Here is a 24,660-nt window from a genome sequence, read left to right as displayed (position 1 = left end):
AATTAGTAAACAACACATGCTATATGAAAAATAATTATATAATTTCATTATTTTTCCATTTTTTAAAGTAACATTATGGTTATTTTTGGTAACAGAGTTGTTTTCCATACAAAGTCATAGTGTCCCGAATAGTAATACAGTACAATCATACGTTCATAACTTTGTTTTTCTCCTACACTGATAAATTAAAATTAATATGATTACCAAATACAGACGTTGTCATAACATGTTCAATGCTTAGATACAAAAGATTGTAGTAAATTATGTTCCCTGCTATTTTTTTAAATTCTGTCCCGCGTTCAACACATTATCATAGCAACACTCTGTTACTATAGCAAATTAGTCCCAGAAATACAGATGGCGCTACTTTGCCACCTACATCAACTTGGCGTGGTGTCTAAGATTGTTCGAGAAAGTGCGCGGGGGTGGAGGGAGAGTGCAACGCCGGTCATTTGACCGCGCGTTGTGAAAAAAGGCGCGTGTTTTTATTCAGGAACCACACTGTTACCAATATTTCTGCGTAAGTACTCAGTATTTCCTATTTAATTTTACATTGTTTAAGTAGTATTAGGTGTGAATATCTTTAATATGAAACAATAATTTTACTTTATACCTTATTTTGCGATTAATTGTTTAAGGGATATGTAATTTACCACTCTGTTACTGAACAATTGTGTTACTAATTCGAGTAACAGAGTTGTAAACTGAGTAACAGAGTAGTATTTTTTCAGTCTTTACCCACAAGTTTTATACACAATGGTAATAAATAATTTGTTTCAGGACTTTTTGTACTAAGATGGCTCTTACGCCTGCTGAAAAGCAGCGATGTTACAGAGAACGACGCAAAAGTAAAACATGTAGTAGTAATGTTTAAGTATGACAATATTAAATTATGCAATGTCTCATGTTGGAATTTTAAACATTAATTTAGGTATAGTACAAGTTATTAGGCTAGCCGTAATACAAAAAAACAACTAAGTTACTGATTTACAACTATGTTAATTTTCTGTCCCAAAGATGTATTGTCTATAATATTTTTTTTTAGTAAAACTAGATCTTAAAATATTATAAATGTGTTATAGGCCAGTTTATAAGACTCATAATTTTCAATACAACGTTATAAGATGTTAACAAAAAGATTTTTTGAGAATTAAGGTGAAATTTTAAGATTTGTTAATAAATATAAAGTAACAGAGTTGTTTAAAACTCTATTTAAATAAACATTATTAATAGTTTCAAATTCTGATTTTGCGTGTTTTTGAGAGATTAAAGACTGTAATTAACAATAATACCAAAATATTTGTGATTAATGTGTTCTTTATTAAAAAAAATAAATATTTGCATTGGTAACAGAGTATTATTTATTTACGCCTTGAGACATTAAATCTAGAAAAAAAACTCAAAATTATTAAAAAAACATCGCGACCAACAACAGGATTTCAAAATTTGATGTATACTATGGTCAAAGGTAAAGGAAAAAATTATCTAGAAATAGTTTATAATATTTTTATTTTTAAGTGCTAAAGTTACAATCACCTGCATAGAATTTGAAAATGGCCCATATGAAAGATGACAACTTGTTAGTCAGATTACGGATAAACGGTTTCCGGTTCATGTTTGAGTCGAGATCGTGTCCCAGTAGTGTAGCAGTGACAGCAGTAGTTAATGTCTGATTATTATAACTATAATTCAAAGGTAGGGGAGCTTTTTAAGTTATGAATTCCTAGCCAATTTAGAATTTTGTCCAAGGTAAAGTCCAATTTATTGTTTAATTCATTAGTATTAGAACACGGTACTATCATTGAAATGTCGTCCGCAAAAAGAGTGCATTGGTTATCAATATGGTGGGGGAGGTCATTAACGTAAATTAGGTAGTAAGGGTGCTGGTGAAATTACAGCCACATGGGGCTTGTCAACTTATGTCTCAGGGTCTCGGGCGCAGTGGTAGTGCCCCACAGATCTTTACAATTTAAAGCTCTGAGTCGCACTGTAACTGTTAAGGACAAGGTAACAAGGAGCCATCGAGTATATAACAATAACAGAGACGAAATAAAGGCCATGCACTCCTGGTAACTCATCAGTGATACATCACTTATAAATATCAATTCTTGTTTGCACTGAAATATAGACAGCGCCAGATAGTATCTTTATTCCAAAAATATTCTGTATTTATTGTAATAAAGATACTATCTCTAACAATGGCGTGCTGTTCCATTCGGTGGTGTGGGGAAAAACAGCAAAACATCTAACATCAAATTTCATCGGTTATTAAATATTAAATATGTATATTGAGTTCTTAGGTTTTCGCGATTGTTACACATAGGAAATGAATCTATTTTTCCGGATATAAATCGCGTATATTTGTTCTTTTCAAACAAACCAATGTTTTCGATTTCAATTCGGAAAAATAGTTGCATTTCCTGTTAAATATATAATTTTGCAATTGTCGCCCATTACAGCAAAGCTCAAGTTAACTGGTAGATTTGAAATGAAACAATTGACGACATCCGTCAATTGTTTCGAATTCGGGCTGGCCAATCGGAGCGCAGTTGTCTCCGTAATGATTTAGCAGAATAGTTTTCAAACAAATTACATGACATTTCGTGTCTATTTCTGGTTATATACTCGATGCAAGGAGCTCACCTGCATTTGCGCCAATGTAGGCCTGGGCGGCAGGCCATGGTGCAGGTAGGGCGGCGCGTAGGGCGGCACGGGCCCGGCGTGGGCGCCGCTGCAGCGCCACAGCATCTCCCACAGCACCAGCCCCAGCGCGAACACGTCCACGGCACACAGCGCGGCACGGGCCTCGCTTAGATCCAAGGCGCCTTCCAGCGCTTCAGGCGCCAGGTACCGCAGCGTGCCAGCCTAGCCAACAACAAATACATAATGTAACGATGCCAACTATTTCATCGTCATTTTTTATTACCATTTTCACCGGTCCGACCAAATTCGGAACACGACACTGCGCTCCCAAACTCATAGTACCACGATTACGTTTAACTAAGGTAAACGATTCTTTTATGGGGTATAAGTTTTTACAACAAGATTCTACATCTTATTTTAAATGAAAAGTCATATTGCAAAATTGAAGAGTATGTTTTAGATAAAGAAGTATGGAAAGGCAACAAGAGTCTAAATTCCACACAAATATGATTCAAAGTGTATTCCGTAGCATTTAAGTTTATGTGAAAAGAGCAATCCCTAGAGTTTCTTGCTCGTTCTTCTCAGGGTTGTCAGCGTAGTGAACGACCAGTAGCTTAAAAAATGACGTTTTCAAATGTAAAAATTTCACCTATGAAATAAATGATTATTTGATTTTGACTTCGACAGATTGCTGATGTAGCCCAAAAAGCTGCGAAGGTGAAATGGAGTTGGGCTGGTCATGTCTGCCGCATGCTTGAAGACCTGTGGGCCAAGGTAACCACCCAGTGGAGCCCCAAAAGCGTAGACAGAGGACGCGATGGTGTGACGAACTGGACGCCTACGGTAAAGCTTGGGTCCAGTTAGCTCAGGATCGGGGTGCGTGGAGGAATCAGGGTGAGGTCTTGTGATGATGCGACCTCTTTCATCGACATCCCTCCTTTTTATCACACTTTTCTCTGATTCCTGGCTGCTTACTTTTGAAATTTTGAATCATTCTCTAATTCTTTTTCTTCATCATTCTCACTTTGCTTCGTTCCGTGGTCACTCCCATCAAAATTCTCGAGAAGAATGTCTATCGAGAATTGGAGAATGTCTTTAAGTCAAGTAGTAATCTCTACGGAATGTTTTTATATTATTGTACCTGTTTTTACACCATTGTTTTTTGTTACAACCTGTTCCTTCTTTCTTTTCTTTCACCTTTTCCCTACTTCGTTGTACCTTAACACAATAAAAATAACTTTACTACAATAAAATTTATGTGGACTGAGTGTTTCTATCATTATTACGCAAGATTTGCGCGAAAATTATTTACTCAAACATTCACACGCAATCACTCCATTTGAATCCATATCCCTAAACAAACACAGACACACCACGGAAGTAAAAAACAATGGAAGTGCCTTAAGCGCCCAGTTATACCGCCCAATGACCACGCCTTCATGTACATTAATGCCGAATCTGAATTATATCTACTAGGGAATAACATGTAAATTCCTCTGAATAATACTACCGCCGCGGAGACCTAATTCAAGCCAGTCTCGCCCGCGTGGTCGGGACGCTCATTTAAGTTAAAACGTAAAAATCTAAATAAATAGAGCATATTTTGCCATGACAGTTAGACGCACGCGGTCGAATAAATGCGCCCTAAGCCTCGATTACTATCAGAACCGATGTCGCCAAAACTCATAGATTCTTCATTTGAAACACTATAAAATCATGACATTGATTTCTCGTAGTTTCAAATTTAAAAAACAAACATAACAAATTTTGGATTGTTAATGTACTTTAAACTTTACCCTATTGGCATATAGTTGAAAATTCAATACCATCAATACCTATTATTGCAAGTTACGACGTTTTAATGATATATTGAAATGTCAATCAATGTGCTGCCATCTAGCGGTTAATGACTGAACTACAACTAATTGGAGTTATTAATTTAGTTCTCCAAAAAAGAAGTGACCATATTGTAGGGGTATAAGCTTTACTTACCTTTCTTGTAACAAAAAAATATTTCGATAAGCAGAAAATTTATTAAAATAAGGCTTTCCGATAATATGAAATACCACCACGGGTAATAAATATTTTTGGTGCGGCTCTCATTTTTATACTCCAAAACAGCACAAAAAGGCATTCTTCTAGGATTATAGAGAATTTGCACGAAATAATGACAGCCACACCATACAAACCTAAAATGGCGGACTGGGCTCAAATAGGTCTTTCGAGACCTATAGTTGGCACGCGTCAGACTCTAACTAACCACTTCTGCTGTATTTATTGTTCTGTGGATCACACTATCTTCTGTTTCCTTTGCATATTTCTTTATTTTAAATTAAATTCTTTCTACTTTGCAAGTGGGCTGGGGAGATATATTTGTATGGCCTACATTTAATTCTCTCGTGTGTTCGTGTCACCCGCGATGCAAGGTTTCCCTAGTGCGGGGCTATGGGTGTGAGAAAAATAAAATTAAAATAAATAAACAAGTATATACATAATATATAATAAAAAAAAATAGGATAAACAAACCTATGACGATACAGAAGGCTTGTTAGAAGTTATCTCACAATCATATTATATTGTTTTATTATTTTCACGAATAACACAAAAAAAATAGGAAAAATTCCGTCATCTGGCTAAATTCGAACCAGCTCCTGTTGCCACACCGTGGTCATCGTTTTTACCAAGTTGCAATAAAATACGAGTATATTTAAAAAAAAGAATTAATTTCATGCCATTAAATCATCATGATATTCAATAAAATAAATATTGCAATTCAGTTATACAACTTGTCTTATTAGAAGTGTACTATGTTGATACTATACTACAGCCATGTAATCATCGAGTATATAACCAGAAATAGAGACGAAACAAGGGCCATCCAACCCTGCCAATTCATTAGGCAAATGGGCCTTATATCACTTTTAAATATCAACTCTCGTTTGCGCTGAAATCACAAATTAGAAAACTGAAATAGTACAGCGCTACTAACTGACCTGTGTTTACGTATCCGTATATTCAAAAAATACTCTATATATATTGTAATAAAGATAATATCTCTAACAATGGGGGCTGTTCCATTCGGTGGTGTGGGAAAAACAGCAAATCATCTAATTACAAAACAAACGGAATCACATTTTATCGGTAATTAAATATGAAATAGATAGAAATATTTGTATGGCCTACATTTATTTCTCTCGTGAGTTTGGGTGTAATTTGTGGTTGTCTATGTATGTGTCCATAGCACCCGCGACACAGGGTTTCCCTAGTGCGGTGCTATGTTGTGTGTGTGCGTTATTAAAAAAAAAATTATATTAAATATGTAATTTTTCAATTTTGTCCATTATAGCAAAGCTCAAGTTAAACTGGTCGATTTGAAGTGAAATAATTCACGACACCCGCCAATGGTTTCGAATATGGGCTGGCCAAGAGGCGCGCAGTTGACACCGCAATGATTTGGCAGAATAGTTTTCAAATAAATTAAATGACATTTCGTCTCATTTCTGGTTATATACTCGATGCCGGTGACAAATGATGAAATGTCCCAGCCTACCTCTGCGATCCTGGTCGTGGCGGGTTGGTGGCCGTGCGCGTGTCTTCGTTGCGGCAGCGCCTGTGCCAGTCCAAGGTCGGCCAAGCGCGCACCGCCGCCGCACACCAGCACGTTATTGCTGTTCACGTCGCGGTGTACTATACACGGTTTGCTACCACCTGACAAAATGCACAGGACTTTTTTTAACCGACTTCAAAAAGGAGGAGGTTCTCAATCCGACTCTATTTTTTTGTATGTATGATACGCGATAACTCGTAATTTGTGAACAGATTTTGAGGATTATTTTTTGTTGGAAAGTTGGCACCTCAGTATTGGTTCCATTTAAATTTGAAGAAAATATTCCACCTCTAAGGGTGGTATTAATCCGGTTTCGCGCAATTTCCGGTAACCGATTTCAACAAAACTTGACAAAAAGATGTAATTCAATAAAACTTGGTAACAAGATGTAATTCCACAAACTTGTGAGGTCGATTATTTTAGTATGGATTTACTAAAGTAATTGTTCTTTCAAAAGTAGAAATATCGACCCCTTCTACATAAAGTATGTCGAAATTGCCAAGTTTACAGGGGAGCCTTTTAAATTAATGACAGAGAACGTAGAAATGTACAGATTTGCGAGGTCATGTAAATACCACTATAGTCTGTCTTTTTTGAAGACGGATTAAAAGGATAGTTAATTACGCAAAAGTGTTGCGAGCAGCTGGTGATTGCAGTCGATAAATATTCTATCGACTATCGACTGAATATTGGACACGCTTATGGAATAAATAGCCGAACTCGTTTCATTTGGGTCATCCTCGACCGATTCATCCAATTACTGAGCACAAGTTCATTTAAAATATCTATTTATGTAAGTTCATACATACACTGTATTTAGAACTAACTATGTTTATGAAAAATACAAAGAGGAGACATATTTGAAAGTTTTTCGTTTTAATTACGATATAGATATAGAGAACTCTTGTTAAAATGTATACGAATAAAAAATGATCTCGATACTAGTGGGCCAGCTGTCAAAATAAGAATAAAGAAGAAGAAGGCGATAACGCATTTATCCTAATATTCACAAGTCAAGGGGAAGTCCTTTACGTTGTAAGCAAATAATCAGAGTAAAATTTAAAAAGAGGCCATTAAATGACATTACATGAAATTAAATTTACATGTAATCTTAAGAAGAAATACCTTCTCACTTGTACCTACTTAGTTATAGTTATATATTAAGAATAACTTACTTGTTTTACTACTAACTAGTAGCAGTAGAGGTCCTTGTGAAAGAGTTCGTCCAGGGAAGTACTGCCACCTTACTATTTCTGCCGCCAAGCAGTAATGTCAGCATTAATGTGTTCCGGTTTAAAAGGGTAAGGGTGCTAGTGAAATTACAGGCACATGAGACTTGTCAACTTATGTCTCAGGGTGACGGGCGCAGTGGCAGTGCCCCTCAGATCTTTGTGACTTAAAGTTGTGAGTGGCCTGACCTGTTGCAGAGGTGTGAACTTACCATCAGGCGCACGACCAGCTAATCCCGGCTTATAAAAAAAAAACTGCTTATATTTGTGTGCATGCTTGCCAACAACAGTTTCTAGTTTCGCGGGAGTAAATAACGGTTAAATAATGATTTTTATGAATAAATAAATTTTAAAAAAATCAGTAATTTTTGACAAAATTTTATCGTCTTTCACTGTATCGATAAAAGTATCGACTACAACTACATAACTATTAAAAATTTTGTGAAAACTGGCAACCCCACAAATATCATTTTACTCCGTCTTAAAAAAAGGCAGACTATATTATTATGTAGCTATGTAAATATCTAAGCTATATGTAAATATCTCTGCTATAGCCACAAAAGCAAGGTTTCAAGGGTACGGCTACTGTTTTCTACATACTTGCAGCCCAATTAAACAGAAACTAATACTGTCAAACCTGAAACTGAACCCTTTAGTGTTTTCATAAATCATCGAGTATATAACCAGACGTAGAGACGAAATGTTATTTAATTTGTTTGAAAACTATTTTGCCAAATCATTACGGTGACAACTGCGCTCCGATTGGCCAGCCCGAATTCGAAACAATGGACGGGTGTCGTCAATTGTTTCACTTCAAATAGACCAGTTTAAATTGAGCTTTGCTACATACAATGGACGATAATTAAAAAATTACAATTTAATATTGAATTACCGATGAAATGTGATTCCGTTTGTTGTGTTTTTGCTGTTTTTGCCACACCACTGAATGGAACAGCTCCCCATTGTCAGAGAGTGAGACTGTTGCTGTACTATTTCAACTATGATTTGAGCGCAAACGAGAGTTGACATTTAAACGTGATATAAGGTCCGTTTCTGGTTATATCCTCGAGGAAATAAATAAACAAGAGGAAGGAAGGACTGACTGGGCGTGTGCAGGTGCGCCAGCGCCGAGGCCAGCCCGTGCGCCAGCTGCGCGAAGAGCGGCCAGGCCAGCGGCGCCTGCTGCAGGCGCGCGCGCAACGGCATCGCGCACAGCTCCACCACGATCAGGGGCTCGCGCGCGCCCTCTAGCGTGCAGCGCGAGTCGCTTCCTGCGCCGACCGACACTTTCACACTACATTCGTGCCGTGGCTTATGCTGCCGTCCGCTAACTACGGCGCGACTAAGTGACAAATGGTCAAATATCCGTTTAAAATAGCAAAAGATAGAGCCAACAGTGGCGAGGCGTCCATATAACTCGATTCCCACTGGTTTGCCTAAAATTTTCCACGTATTATGAAATATTATAAATATTTTAATAGTAGTTTTGTGTCACTGTTACATAATGATGGGCATTAAAATACTAGTGTAGGTTTAAAAACATCACACGAGTGTTTAATGCCTTATTATGTACAGCAACATACACTGCTTTATTTATACACATATTTTAAGCTCTCTATGATGTGTTCAGGAACCGCATGTTACGGCTGGCGAAATGGCGGCAAATAAAAACTTTTCGCGCACATCTCACGCAACCGTAGTTTTTATTTAATTCATAGACAAACTATAATCGGACCCAACTATCTTAAGAGGGAGCAGAGGAAAAATTCCTAATCTTCGATTTGATTTTACAGGGGTATATCCACTTTAAAGTTAAAAATAAAATATTGTATGAGTAACTATACGATAAACTCAAGCATAGACATTAATCAGAAAAATAAAACAATAAAGTTTCCTCGATAGATAAAAATCACGAAATGACCTCTAATTTTCACATTTTTTCGATTTATCCTCGAAATGCTACAGGTTATTAGGACAAAAATTAGATAATGCATTATATTTATGCATGATCGACAACTGTCACTACGGATTTTTTTGAATCCCCTTAGTTTTAGAGTTATTCCGCTAAAACGAATTTGGTACTTTTAATGCGCAAAATTCAACATCTCCTGTCGCATGTCACGCGAACTTTAGGCATATATTTGTTTCACAAATTTGGGCCGAGCCAACGTCAAAACTTTTTTGGCATGAGAGCTCTTAACGTTCGATATCAACTAACGTATGAAATTTGTCAAAAGTGTTTGCTATTGACATTTCATTTCGAATAAAACTTCATCTCGACTGATGTTAGAATTGTGGTCGATTGAAATTGTTTTGTTTTTCAGAGATGTTCGAAATTTGAATGTCATAATAAAATCGAATTCGACGTTATTATGAAACAATAACAACATTTTCACAGATAAGAAATTTGTTCTAACAAAACATCTTTATGCTGGTCGTAATTTGCGGTTTTTGAACACATTATAGAGTGTTTATGATGTGTGTGTAGATAAAGTAATTTACTATATTTTGTGCTCACTTTTGCGTGTACAATAATTAACCAGTGCAATAAATGTTACTAGTTTCTTGTGTGCTAATAAGTGCTGTGTTTACTAGTCGCCAAGGCAACACTTCTTAATACAAGTGTTTTTTGTTTTGCTCTGGCTTTACTAAAGACAATTTTCACAGCCTCACCACTGTAGAGCACAAAATTCTCTTTTAAAAGCAATTAAAATTAGTTAACCTGTTCGACTTATCGGCACTTACCCTAACGATGCGTAGCTGAATAATCATTAAACAATTTCAATTTTCTAAAAGTGAGTTATGGTTTTTTTATGATATTTTATCTCAAAAAAATATTTTGTCACTTGCCGCGTTTTAGAAAGCAGATGGCAGTATGGTCCACTTCACGTAGGATGGGTACTCTGACATTTCCAATTTTTACGTGACATGCATTCTATTTCTAATTAACTGCCTCCGTGGCCGAACGGTTACTGTACCGGACTGCCACGCAGAGGTAATATTTGTATGGTCTACATTGGGTGTAATTTGTGGTTGTCAATGTGCATGTCCGCGACACAGGGTTTCCCTAGTGCCGGGCTATGTTGAGTGTGTGCGTTATTATTATTATTAATTACTCTCACAATCAGGTCGCAAAAAGATATATTACTAAATGTGTTACAACAGATCAGAAACATATAATATTCGTTACAATTGTAATATTAAGTAAAAATTATAGTTATATAAAGATACACGCATTTTTCCAGCTCGGTGGTTTGGACGTCTTTTTATTATTGTAAAAGTGTATAACACAGTAAATAAAATTTACTGAAGTTAAATGGTTATTTGTTCTGTAATATCCTCCTAAGGCCCCGTGTCTATCAAAATGTACATAATACGTAGAGTGATTCAGACGCAGAAAATATTATTCCTATGATCAGGTAAACGCCCAGTATACATTATTATGAAAATATCGCATTAAATTTAAAATTTTTATTCTCTCGTTTGCAATAATAATTACAACAAACTAGTAGAATAATTTCACAAAAAATAATTGAATATCAATTCAATAAAAAATTAAAATACAGCGAATAACGACATCTCTCGCCAGGACTGGCAGCTGTAAATGTACTAAATGGGTGATAAATATTTCATAGATGGCGCTACGACTAAAAAGTCGTTGAAAAACCAAATACAAAGACACGACGCGAGCACATAAAAATGCTAGAAGACGTCGGTACGAATCCGGCCGGATCGAAGGAATTTTTCTGAGTGTTCGATCTTTGCATTAATAATTATATCGCATTAAAATTTAGCGCTACATATTCTGTAATGACCATAGAGTATCCAGAAAAATACTTTTATCATACAAAACCGAGAGTATACTTGCTGGGCCCTGAAGCATGTAATTATGTAGTAAATATATATTTAGTACATTTTAATGCACATTGGGCATTTAGCGCTTTTACCAAAAATGCATTTAAGACGAAAAATGCATTGCAAATTAATACAAAGTTTTAATTACGCTGTATTTTAGTGTTTTTTAAACATCTGAAAAATAATTTTACGCCGCTAAATTAAATCGATTTTACCACTCAACAGTCCAGCCAAATTCTATGTAGAACAAACGTCAATGTCAGAAATTAATTTGTACAAATTTGACTTATCACTTACCGTAATATCTAAGGATGTTAGGATGCGCCAAATGCGGTAAAGCGTAGATAGAAGCTTCCTTCTGCCATGCACCCACGTTAGAGTACAACTTGACTGCAACAGGAGTCGAACCAAGACTACCGCGCCATACTGACCCGAATTTACCTTGGCCTGAAAAAATAATACTTACGATTACATGAGCTGAAGAAGAACTTAAGAATTTAAAGAAAAAAAAAGAAAGGTACACTTGGAATCTTTAAGGCGTTGAGCAAAATGCAGACAATTTTGGCATAGTATAATAAGTAACTACCGCCTTGTTCGGCACATCAAGGTCTACCGCTGAAGAGTCGATATAACCACAGCTCGAATTTTTTAGTAGCAGTAGAGCTCCAGTTTTGAAGGGTAAGGGGTGCTGGTGAAATTATAGGCACGTGGGACTTGTCAACTTATGTCTCTGGGTGACGGGAGCAGTGGAAGTGCCCTAGGTCTTCGCGATTTAAAGCTCTGAGTGGCACTGCTATTGTTATGCGCGTAGCTTACCGTGAGGTGCACGACTGGTTCGTCCCATCACTTGATATTATAAAAAAAGGGTAGTGTGTGTAAAGGGCCCGAAACGTCGGTTTGTTTGAAAAAACAAATATACGCGATTTAAATCCGGAAAAATAGTTTAATTTCCCATGTGTAAAAATCGCGAAAACCTAAGAACTCGATAATGTGGTTAATTTTGCTTGTGTCAACCGGAGGGACACTGGCTTTATTTTAGAATTTGTTAAAAAAAAAATTAAAGCCATTTCAAAAATGTATATCGTATACTTATTCGTGTTCTATTCAGTTCAGTTGATATTAAAAAAATCATAAGTTGTATATGCAAAATACCTATTGAATACCGCGGTTTTTTTTTGTAAAATTTATAAGAAAGTTTGTGTTTTTTTTCTATCGTAAAAATTTTGAGGAGTCGTTCTTTCACACCGTATAGCAATCAGATACGTAACAGTTATGTCAGGTTGCACACGAGATAATTTCAATAAGATTTTTCTGACGGTATTCATACACACATCAAAAAAAGTTTGCGATCACTTCGAAAAACTGAAATCTTTTTTGTTACTGTAGATTATATTATGATTTTTTCTTCTTTTTAGATTCTTTATTTAAAAATAAATTAGAACATAAAACAATGACCCCGTTCAATTGTTTTTTCATATAAAAAGGCTTTCAGTCCTAGCTTACGCTCATTCAGAAATCTGATTTAGTCAATTATAAGCGATTCAAGATATTTTTCGCGGAAAGTTGTGATTGAAAAAATGCCAAGAGGATTATCAGAGGTTTTACGAGCTAGAATAGTAACTTTGAGGGAAGAAGGATACACCACGAGAGTAATAGCACGCAGACTTGCTATATCCCAATCCTGTGTCGTGGCTACGTTGCAGAGGTATCACGGAATGGGGAATTTAGCTGACCGACCCCGCAGCGGTCGCCCAACTGTTTTGACAGCTGCCCAAAAGCGCTATATTAGATTGCTGGCAGCCCGTGATCCAACAATCAACGCCACTAAAATAAAAGCAGAAGTCAGGGCCGCCTCTGGGCTTGAAGTTAGCACGCAGACCGTTCGCAATTGCTTGCACCAGGCTGGATTACGAGCACGGAGGTCTTGGCGAGCTCCGCTCAATTCCCGGCAACGTCAACAACGAAGATTGCAGTGGGCTAGACTTCGGCAAAATGAAGAAGGTGAGGACGAAAACATCTGGCAAAACTGTCTCTTCGTTGACGAATCCCGAATCAGCACTCATCCAGATAACCGACGTGTCCGTGTCTGGAGAAGACCAGGCGACCGTGAAAGACAAAGAACTGCCACTGGAACAGTTCAGCAAGGCGGAAAATCGGTGTCCTTTTGGGGTGGCATTATGATTGGAGCTAGAACGCCTTTGATCCCGTATCGGGGCTTCATGACAGCAGACATGTACAAAGCAGTTGCTATTGATGATATCGTCAGACCATTCCGAGTAAACCATGGGCACCAATTTGTACTGGTCGATGATAATGCGCCCGCACATCGAGCTCAACGAGTCAATGCTGCTCTTCAAGAATACGATATCACACGATTAGACTGGCCTGCCGGCGCGCCCGACTTAAACCCAATAGAGCACGCGTGGGATGCTCTTAAACGAGCAGTATGGAACCGTGAGCCACGTCCCCAGACAGTTCCAGAGCTCAGGGAAGCCGCTATTGAAGAATGGGATAGGTTACCCCAGGAAATGCTGGATAACTTGATCCTCAGCATGCCCAGGAGGATCTTCGCATGTATTCGAGCCAGGGGAGGAGTTATTTTATATTGAATTCACACCTTTTAATAATAAATTGTTGTTTAAGTTTAATTAAACAGTCTTTTTCTTTCTATGAAATTTCTATCACTATTACATTATGATTAATGGCTCAATTTTTTTAAATAAATAATAAAAAATAGTTTTATATTTTAATTTCAAACAGGGTATTCCTATTTAAAGAAAGCATACAACATAGATTTTTTCTTGATAAAGTTAAATTTAAAGAATTATAGGAGCTTATGCTATTGATCGCAAACTTTTTTGATGTGTGTATATCGATACATTGAGTGACTTTGAGGTCTCAACGAGCTAAGGAGCGACCAGTGCTCGGCATTTCTCTACGTGATCGAATCAGAAATGAGGAGATCCGCAAAAGAACGAACGTAGAACTGACGGCCGTTGGGGCAGAAAGGTTCTCGAATGGAGACCACGAACCGGAAGGCATTCAGTGGGACGGCCCCCTACTAGATGGACGGATGATCTGGTAAGGCAACCGATGGATGCACATCGCATCCGATCGGCTAATCTGGGAATCTTTGAGGGCTATGTTCAGCAGTGGACGTAATCCGGCTGATATGATGATGATTGATAAATCGATATAATAACAAGTTGATTGAAAAAGTGCCAAATGGCTTGTTCATTCATTTTATTTATCAATGAAATAGGTTTTTTTTATTACCGTTTCATATAAAAGTAAACAAACCGGTTTGGTTAAAATTCTAAAGCAATCACTCAATAAATGGAATAAGTAACACTTTCACGTATATTTTGTTGTTTTTGATTTATATATCCCATTGCTTTTTCCAGTAATGTTCATTTGAATAACATATAAAAATCTTATTTGAAAAATGTTAGTTCGTTTTGAGGAAGGTCAAAAAGAATCATGAATGTCTATGGTTGCATAGAGCTGTACGGAAGTAACTCATTCGCTTAATTCAATTAAAGTTTTAGTAATCAATTAGTGAATCGAAAATTTAATCAGAATTGAACGAATATCTAAGTGTAAGGATTTGAAGGAGGATTTAAAATTAGATATCGGAAATTTTAAATTTGCTTTTATTTTATTGCGGTTAACTAAGAAAAAATTTCTAACCTCATGTATGAAATATCATCACTCAGTATTTAATCATATTTTTTTTATAGTAATCAACAGCGACATCGCAAATCCCATTTTATACAGGCTGTATATTTGAAAGTGGGACATACTTATATGTAGAGTGCGTTATATTCCTGATTCTCAACCCAAAGAAATAATAAACTAATGAACTTAAACTTTACAAAAAATATTTTCTTAATTTTTTTTATCGACTACTACTTGAGCACAACATTAGTTATCGAAATCTATGCACATCACTATTATTGCTCCGACGCAGCGGCGAAAAGCAAAGCACAGGTCGAGGGTGAGAACGCGGGCGCATACGCGAAATTACTCAGTCCACGCGCGACCTTGATCTAACGAAGACACGTAAATTATTTGTCCTTCCGCTCGCCCGATCGCCGCAAAATGGGTATTTATTCTAACGTGGAATTGACTGAGATGGTGCGACTTTACGCAATAAGTGGTGATAGTGTGAGGCAAGCTATTGAAATGTTCCCAAATCGGAGTTTACGCGGAGGAGGTGAACAGTGTTTCGACACTGTTGCGTTGCGTGAGAGGATTATCTCAGCATTTTATACTGTGAGACAAAATGTGTTTGTGTTGTACAATTTAAAACAAAATTTACTATGCCGTGCTAGACTATGCATTGTGGAAAACGGTGGACATTTTGAACACTTGCTCCGTAGCACGTAAGTGTAAATAAAATGTAAATAACTAAAGAATCACTCATTGTAATTAATTTGATTTCACATTTTTAACTACGCCAAAAACCTCAATTCTTATTAAATGATAACTATTTACTAAAACATTTCGATGATAGTTCAAGTAAAAAACAATTAACATAACCTAAAACGTAAATGTGAAATCATTGTTATTGTTGCTGTCTCACTCGGCGCTCGCTTGGTAGCATTCCCATTGCACTCGAAATTAAGTGTAAAGGGAATCGGTTTATTCCTATCTACACTTCAAAACACATTTGTTGATTTATTTTTTGTTCTATCCCATATCCTAATTTTATTTCAGTCTATGTTAAGTTGTAACATGATTTACTATGACATGTATGAATATGTCTCACTTTCAAATATACAGCCTGTATAATATAAAACCCAGTTATTCCAACTGATTCAATTAAACAAATCGATTCATTCAATTAATTAATCGATTTGAAGTTGGCAGTACAGTTGGTCATCACTAAACAGTCTATGGTCGGGTCAATGATCTGTTTGTTTACTTTTCTAGTACAGTGGATTGAAACCATTGAGTATATAACCAGAAATAGATAGGAAATAAGGGCCATCCATCCCTGCCAATTCATCAGGCAAATGGGCCTTATATCACTCTTAAATATCAACTCTCGTTTTGCGCTGAAATCACAGTTTAGAAAACTGAAATAGTACAGCGCCAACAACTGACCTGTGTGTACGTTCCCGTATATTCCAAAAATATTCTGTATTTATTGTAATAAAGATAATATCTCTAACAAAGCAAAACATCTAATTACAAAACTAACGGAATCACTTTTCATCGGTAATTAAATATTCATTATGTAATTTTGCAATTTTTCGTCCATTGTAGCAAAGCTCAAGTTAAACTGGTCGATTTGAAGTGAAACAAATGACGACACCCGTCAATTGTTTTGGATTCGGGCCGGCCAATCGGAACGCAGTTGTCACCGTAATGATATGGCAGAATAGTTTTCAAACATGACATTGACAATGACATTTCGTCTCTATTTCTGGTTATATACTCGGTGATTGGAACAGACTATAATTAACAACATACCAATATGTTCGATAAGAGTTAGGTTGTCGACACAAAGCAATCCTGTAGCCAAAGCGTCGGGACCACTGCCCATCACATCACCTGAAATATAAAAAAAATCATATAATATCGATATGAATTATTTATTTCATATTTTGTGAATATACTCCACTAGTCTCATGTGCCTGTAATTTCTACCAGCACCTTTACCCTTGAAAACGAAGCTGCAGAGTCTTGAACACTGCCGTAAAGTTGCCTGCTTATCGGTATTTTACAGGATATATCGCGATGGAATTACACGATATAATTCCGCCTTCCCCTTTCCATTATCAGGGGACCAGACGTAGGCTTGGGTACCACACCTAGGTTGTGGATATTATAAAGATTCGCACGAAGCGTTACGCTTCCACATTAATATGGCGAACGGCTATGGAGTGGAATGCCCTGTCTGCAGACTTGTTCTCTGAACGTTATAACTTGGACCTTTTCAAGGCGAGAGTGAATAGGCATTATTTAGGTGTGCATGCTCGATCGTCGACCTCATCGTCACTTTCCATCAGGTGAGATGGAGGTCAAATGCGCACTTACATCGCATTAAAAAAAACCCGGAACACAGTAATGCTCACAGTACTGCTTAGCGGCAGAAAGAGGCAAGGTGGCAGTACTTCCCTGGACGAACTCTTTCACAAGGAGATCTACTGTTACTAAAAATATAAGATAGTATAAGAATGATTGCAAAAATAAATTCTTTACCAGCATCCGGTAGTTTATTAAATAATTTGAGTGCTAATACGAACATCGTTCTACAAATTAGGGCGTAAAATCCCAAATTAGGGCGTTGTTTGGGTATTTCCATTTCATTTAAAAAAACAATAATACTTCAAAAGACTTCCCGGTATGGTCATTTGTACTTCTAGATGTGTTAAACAGGGTAGTACAAATATTAGAAACAGCAAATAAAAGTATGTGTACCAGATTGATTAGACGACACTTGGCTAAGGAGTAATATTATATAAGAACTGTGTAAGTCAATATAGTAGATTTTGAAATAAGTAATAATTAATTAAATTTTTATTGAACTGATATTCAATTATTTTTTGTGAAATTACTCCACTAGTTTGTTATAATTATTAATACAAAAATCGAACACTCAGAAAAAACACTCAGAAAAAATTCCTTCGATCCGGTCGGATTTCAATAAAAATTTAATTAATACAGTGAATAGCGACATCTCTCGCCAGGTCTGGTAGCTCTAAAGGTACTAACTGGGTGATAAATCTGTAATAGATTTCTCATAGATGGCGCTACGACTAAAAAGTCGTTGAAAGACCAAGTACAAAGACACGACGTAAGCACATAGAAGAATTCGTGAGGTCCGTTGGTTCGTTCCGTGGCTTAGTTGGTATAGCGTCTGGCACGGTATGCAAGAAGACGTCGGTTCGAATCCGACCGGATCGAAGGAATTTTTTCTGAGTGTTCGATCTTTGTATTAATAATTATAAGTAATAATGTTAAGATGTCGCTGTGGTCGGAAGTTACTAAGGTGCATAACTTTAGAACATAAAAATTTTAGCTTTAGTACTGTGAAATAACTTTTGTAATTTTTCGAAATAAACAGTTTAAATTTGTAATTATTTTTTTTACGTATGATTTCGGATTTCCCCATACCGTCCCAGTTAAACAATCACATTGTATACTAAAAAGATACTTTTAAAAAAATATATAAAAATTTGACTGAGAACAATTGTAACTTTTTTATAAAAAAAAGCGACTTGATAAGTTCGTGGAACTACATCTATATGCTAAGTATTATTGAAATCCGTTACCGGAAAAGGCGCGAAACCTGTTCATCCAGTAGTTTGCCACCCTTGGAGGTGGGATGTTTCCTTCAAATTTAAATGAGCCCAATACTGAGGTACCCTCTTTCCAACAAAAAAAATCATCAAAATCGGTTCACAAGTTAGTTATCACGTAACAAACATACAACAAAAAACAGCTGAATTGAGAAACTCCTCCTTCTTTAAAGTCGGTTAAAAAACATTATAAACATCTATAATGAATGTCGCAAGTGTACCGCAATATTATGTGTGAGCCCGTTCACGGTGCGTGGAGGGCGTATAAGCAGACCAGGTATACAAGCCGCGCTGCTAAGTTTGTATGGAGTTACACTATTTGACTTATTATACTACGAAAGTTAGTATGACAACTTACCTTTTTCCAGTTCATTACGTTCATCGAGCAATCGTCTCTTGCGACAATGCATCGTATGTATGACAGCTCCCATCCCGAGTATGGCGAGAAGGATAAGCACTCCCCAAGCTACGTAGTGACTATAGTCCAATAAGGGCTCTGTGTTCATCGTGGACTCTGCTTTTTGTGTTACTGTTTCTTCTTGTAGAGTTGCTGTAAAAAAAAAATACTCAATATTCTATTGCATACCACAATATTATATACAAGGCGGTAGGTGACTTAGCGCCCTGGGCCACTAGTCGCGGCCACGAAACGCAACCACCAGTGACTGAGTCAAGCCACTAGGCACGGACACTAGACTCGGCCACTAGACGCGGCCACTCGACGAGGCCTCTAGACGCGGCCACTAGACGCGGCCATTAGACGCGGTCACTAGACACGGCCACGACCAGCCAATGACCAGTGGTTGGACGCAGTCACCAGTGGTTGGACGCGGCTACCAGTGGTTGGACGCAGTCACCAGTGGTTGGATGCGGCCACTGGTGGGGCTAGACATCGTCCATTTTGCCGAATTCGACGGTGGTATTATGAGCGTTAGACATGAAAATAGTACATACGAACATAACTTTATTTTATACTTTTGATTGACCGGTCACGATTTTTATGTTTAAAAAAAATATACGGGTTTAAAAGACGCTATAAGTATCTAAATATTTATTTCTCGCTAAAACTAAATTGAATAAATAATTACCCAGGTCCATATAGGTGAACCAGTCAGATGGTCTGCGGGCACGAAGGGGACATTTGCATGTTATTTAATATATTATGCGAAACATGTTTGTACTGGCACGTGTCTCGTGTTATAACATGTTTTAAGCAAATAAAGAAATTATTATTAAGTTGGCATTCAAAGGGTCTGACAAACAAATTACGATAGTAGTGTCCTTAATAATACTATAACACCTTTAATAATGTTTTGCGGTAGAAATAGATAACGTAAGGCGATTAACACATTGCACCGGAATCACGCACGCGCGTTAATCTGCCACTTAAAGTACTCCCTTCGTAGTTGATCGCCGTAATGATTGTACATGTAGCTGAGATCCTTCTTTGACAAGAATGGTTAATAATACAGAACTTATTCAGGACGCTGCAGTTATACTGTCTATTCGGTTTTTGATCACTCAAATAAAAAAAGACACCGAAGATAACAACTTCATTACAGAGATTTAATAAAATACGAAGATTATTTTTTCAACTACAAACGTATGTCAACGGAATCCTTTGATTACTGGAATAGACACAAATTGATTAATAATCTGCGCGTGCGGAGCGCAGTGTGCCATACCGCACGGCGCGCGGAAAAGCGTTGTCAGTGTGTTCGACGGCGCGTGTTTTCCATACAAACTGAGGTACTTCAGTACAAGTACGAGATGGCGCGATGACCATAAATTTCACTGTGCTACAGTACAATATCGTTAAAAAAATTCGCTTCCATTCCGTCCCGCCGCAATATAAATTGAGCCTAAAGGTCACATTACCTTTACTAAAATGCTGGTTGCAATACATAGTAGAGCAACAGCAGAACAAGGTGCCCGGCAGTTGTGGGGTGCGAGTACATTTGTCATCACAGCTCTCGCCGCCGGTTGAACGCCAGCAACCTGTAAATATACAAATTACATAATACTTTTATAGATAAGGTTAATAATAGACCAAAAAACTCTATGTTTGTCAGAATAGTACGAAAAGTGTGCTCAGCATAAAACTAAGAGATAGAGTAAAAGTAACTACAATTAAAAGCAAATCAAAGACTGAAAAAGTCACAGACTTAATTTTTTTTTTAACGCGCACACTCAACAAAGACCCGCACTAGGGAAACCCTGTGTCGCGGGTGCCATGGACACACACATAGACAACCATAAATTACACCCAACATAATAAAACAACATCGAATGTATAACCAGAAATAGAGACGAAATGTCAATTTGTTTGAAAACTATTCTGCCATATCATTACTGTGACAACTGCGCTTGTTTCACTTTGGATCGACCAGTTAACTTGAGCTTTGCTATAACGGACAAAAATTGCAAAATTACATTTCACATTTAATTACTGATGAAAATTGATTCCGTTTGTTTTGTAATTAGATGTTTTGCTGTTTTTCCCCTACACCACCGAATGGAACAGCACGCCATTGTTGGAGTTATTATCTTTATTACAATAAATACAGAATATTTTTGGAATATACGGAGACTTACACACAGGACAGTTGTTGGCGCTGTCTATATTTCAGTGCAAACGAGAGTTGATATTTATAAGTGATGTTTCACTGATGAGTTACTAGGAATGAATGACCCTTATTTCATCTCTATTTCAGGTTACATACTCGATGTAAAACAATAACAATGGCATTGGACAGGACACATGATGAGAGGAAAAAAAAGGAAAAGTGGACAAAAGATATTGTAAAATGGTATCCAAGAGAGAGAAAAGGAAGAAAGGGAAGTACTTTAGATGGAAAGACGACTTTAAATATGTTACTGAGGGAGCATGGAGGCAAATAGCAAAAGATAGGGAGAAACGGAAATCTCTGGAACAAGCCTATATCTTAGCACATAGGTTCCCGAACTTGTTGGCTGGCCGCTCAATTAGGCAAGATAAAAAAATGTCAGCGCCCGATTACCACACCAAATAATTGGAAACATATATATACATATACGAGTACCTATATAAAGCGGTAACACCCCTGGACAGCATCAACTCCCCCCCAATTGTTTGCGAGGTCGCTACCTAGAACTCTTTAGCGGCCATTGGGGGCAATAGGGACCCTTCAGCACACCCTGGGGGCAGTAGGGTCCACTTTGGGAGCCTGTCTTAGGACAAGCTGGAGGTACCGAGTCAACAAAGACCGACTTAGGACTCTTCAGCGCCCACTGTGGGGGGCAGTAGGGACCACTTTGGGAACAAAAATCTTGAAATTTGAGTAAGAGCGTTAGCGCACTACGTCCGAAACAATTACTTTCAAGTAAGTAATATTTGACCAAATTAAAAGTATGAAGTATGAAGCATCATTTGCATCATGCGTCTTTTAATTTAGCCGAGTTATTTAACAGTAATTGTTTCAGACCACAGACCACATAAATTCAGACGGATAACGGAAGGAGAACGAGAATGCGGGGCCAGTTCCAAATCTGAGAAATGACGGTCCGAAATGTCACAGTGGGCCTACCATAACCTTTCCAAAAACAATCTTATGTAAGCTTAAAGTAAGCTTATTATAATATTACTCATATTGGTACCATGACAAACAGGTAATGTATTATTGCTGAAGTGTCTTTTCCCTTATTATATATTAATTGTCTATTCCTTACTAAAAATAGCATAGAAATAACGCTATATGAACTATATAATGCCATCTCTTACTTTTTTGATGTTCCGAATCGTCTTATCGTAGTGTCGGCGGTTTAGGACCACAATGAGAAATGACCACGACTAAAAAGGACCACTTCTGAAATTGACCATTTCTTGAATTGATCACTTCTTGAATTGACCACTGCTTGAAATGACCATTTTATTTTTTAATTATATTTTTTTTACTATTTTTAGACCCTTTCGCCAATTTAAGACCATGCCCAGACATTTATCTAAACTAATTACGTTTAAAGATATTTTTTATATTACGTTTAATTTTTAATTACGTTTATAAAAAACCGATTTATAATTTTTAAAAAAATGGTCATTTCAAGAAGTGGTCAATTCAAGAAGAAGTGAATTCAAGAAGTGGTCAATTCAAGAAATGGTCAATTTCAGAAGTGGTTATTTGAAGATGTGGTCATTTCTCGTTGTGGTCGTAAACCACCGAAAAGAGTAAAATCTATTAAAATTACGTTGCTTTCAATTATTTTTCCGCATTTTCATGAAGAAAAATATATAAAACAAGCAGTCTTGATTTCTCACGTTGTGAATTCAGAATTGGAGTCTAGTGTCAACTGTTAGTGTCACTAAGGAGCATATACATAGATGTCGCTATCATAATTTTATGAAATAAACATACGTATGTATACGTATTTTTATTTAACGAGAAATTATTTCCTATGCCCTATTAAATAAAAAATAAACAAAATATTGAACAGATATATATGTAAATAAATAAGTTCAACTTGAACTTTTAATCATTACACATGAATATTAAGACAATAAAACTGAAAATAATATTGTTTCCATTGCATCCATGTAACTATTTAAGTTTGCTAAATTTGTCATAAGAACAATACTACTGTAATGTTAAAGTCGCGTCATAGTATGAACTGAGAGAATGAATAGTCACAAAGCTGCCAATAAAACATTATAGTTTTAACATTATAATAAGCTTACTTTAAGCGCGTCATGGTACGCAAAGTCAATATAAGGTTAAAGTAATATTGTTTTAAGAGGTTGTGGTAGGCCCCCAGGGATCATTTTATCTTTAGGTGTACAAGCAATATTCGTATTTTCTTGGATTTGACTTAGTGCACAAGCGACATCCGCAGTGGGTCCGATTTATCCAGATTTGTGTAGTCTCGGATTCGGAAAGAACACGAATCGGATATAATGGGCAAACACACTTATAATAAGTAATAATAAGGAATGTTTCTGTGTAAGATAAGTTAGTAGGTAAGTTTAGCTTATGTATCTGTTATTTTATTATTCTTGTTAATCAGTAGTAAAGGCTATTAAATAAATAATAACAGATGATTAAAACGTACCTACCTAAAGCATCCTGCCAGTTATAACTTATGGAGCGTATATCACGTTGAGACGTGACAACATTGCACTATCATGCGAAGAAGCAAGCTATGCTTGGACTTTCTCTGGTGGACCGAAATCTACCTTCCTTGTTATAAGTAACGTAATCGACAATATTTTTAACGAAAGTTAATACTAGCAAAACCAGATTTACAACCCCCTTTAATCTTTTTTTTTATACCTCATTTAGTTTCAGTTTCATTGCTAAGTAAAATCAGCATAATTAAGACATTTTTTACTAGCAAAAAAGCTTTAGGTGTGTTTGTTATGATAGGGAAGGCAGAAATTAATTCATGCTTTAGAGAACAAGATCATATATTTTTCCACTGTACAAATATAAGTGTCCACCTGTACGACTACTCTACCATTTCTTTTGACCCAAGTTCACAGTCCTTTTGTAAATACCTTGTCTAAATTTATCCAAATTAACAATATGAAATTATAATTACCTTGTCTATTAAAAACTATTTTCTGTCAAATATGTAGCTACAGTATAATATTATTATATTTATAAACCCATCCCCCCTTTTATTTTATTTTTTAAATATTTGTGTTTTTGTGTTGTCCCTTTTTAGAATCTCATCGTACCCAACATATCTCCGGCTATCCAACCATACATAGTCATACCAAAGTAAAAGTGTCTTTTTCAACCCTGACATTGGCAAAATCATTGTGAAAATCGATGGAGCCATTATAAAGAAATTGGAACAAGAAACTGACATCGCTCGCAAATTCTACAAGCTAAAGTGGTGCTGGGTTGGTCATGTCTGCAGGAGAGTTGATGGCTGAAAAACTAGACTTATACTAGATTGGCGACCATGTCAAAGCAAACATAGTATAGGAAGCGCTGCGATAAGATGGGTGGAAGACCAGAGGAAGGCAGGAAATAGCTTA

At 36.7% G+C, this 24,660-nt stretch overlaps 1 protein-coding gene across 1 annotated transcript in view; it reads right to left on the bottom strand.

Annotated features, from left to right (window-relative positions):
• LOC113227555 overlaps positions 1-24,660 on the bottom strand; it is a 31,104-nt gene that overhangs the window by 4,010 nt on the left and 2,434 nt on the right. The window contains exons 3-9 of the mRNA XM_026460507.1: positions 20,523-20,642; positions 19,003-19,194; positions 16,813-16,893; positions 11,632-11,781; positions 8,583-8,750; positions 6,194-6,351; positions 2,644-2,865 (exon numbers count right to left, since the gene is read on the bottom strand). Coding sequence (XP_026316292.1) covers positions 2,644-2,865; positions 6,194-6,351; positions 8,583-8,750; positions 11,632-11,781; positions 16,813-16,893; positions 19,003-19,194; positions 20,523-20,642 — 1,091 coding nt within the window. The remainder of the gene's footprint in view (positions 1-2,643; positions 2,866-6,193; positions 6,352-8,582; positions 8,751-11,631; positions 11,782-16,812; positions 16,894-19,002; positions 19,195-20,522; positions 20,643-24,660) is intronic.

The sequence above is a fragment of the Hyposmocoma kahamanoa genome, unplaced genomic scaffold, assembly GCF_003589595.1.
Source record: "Hyposmocoma kahamanoa isolate Upper Pololo Valley unplaced genomic scaffold, ASM358959v1 211, whole genome shotgun sequence".
NCBI lineage: Eukaryota > Metazoa > Arthropoda > Insecta > Lepidoptera > Cosmopterigidae > Hyposmocoma > Hyposmocoma kahamanoa.
This window is presented reverse-complemented; position numbering and strand designations above follow the sequence as displayed.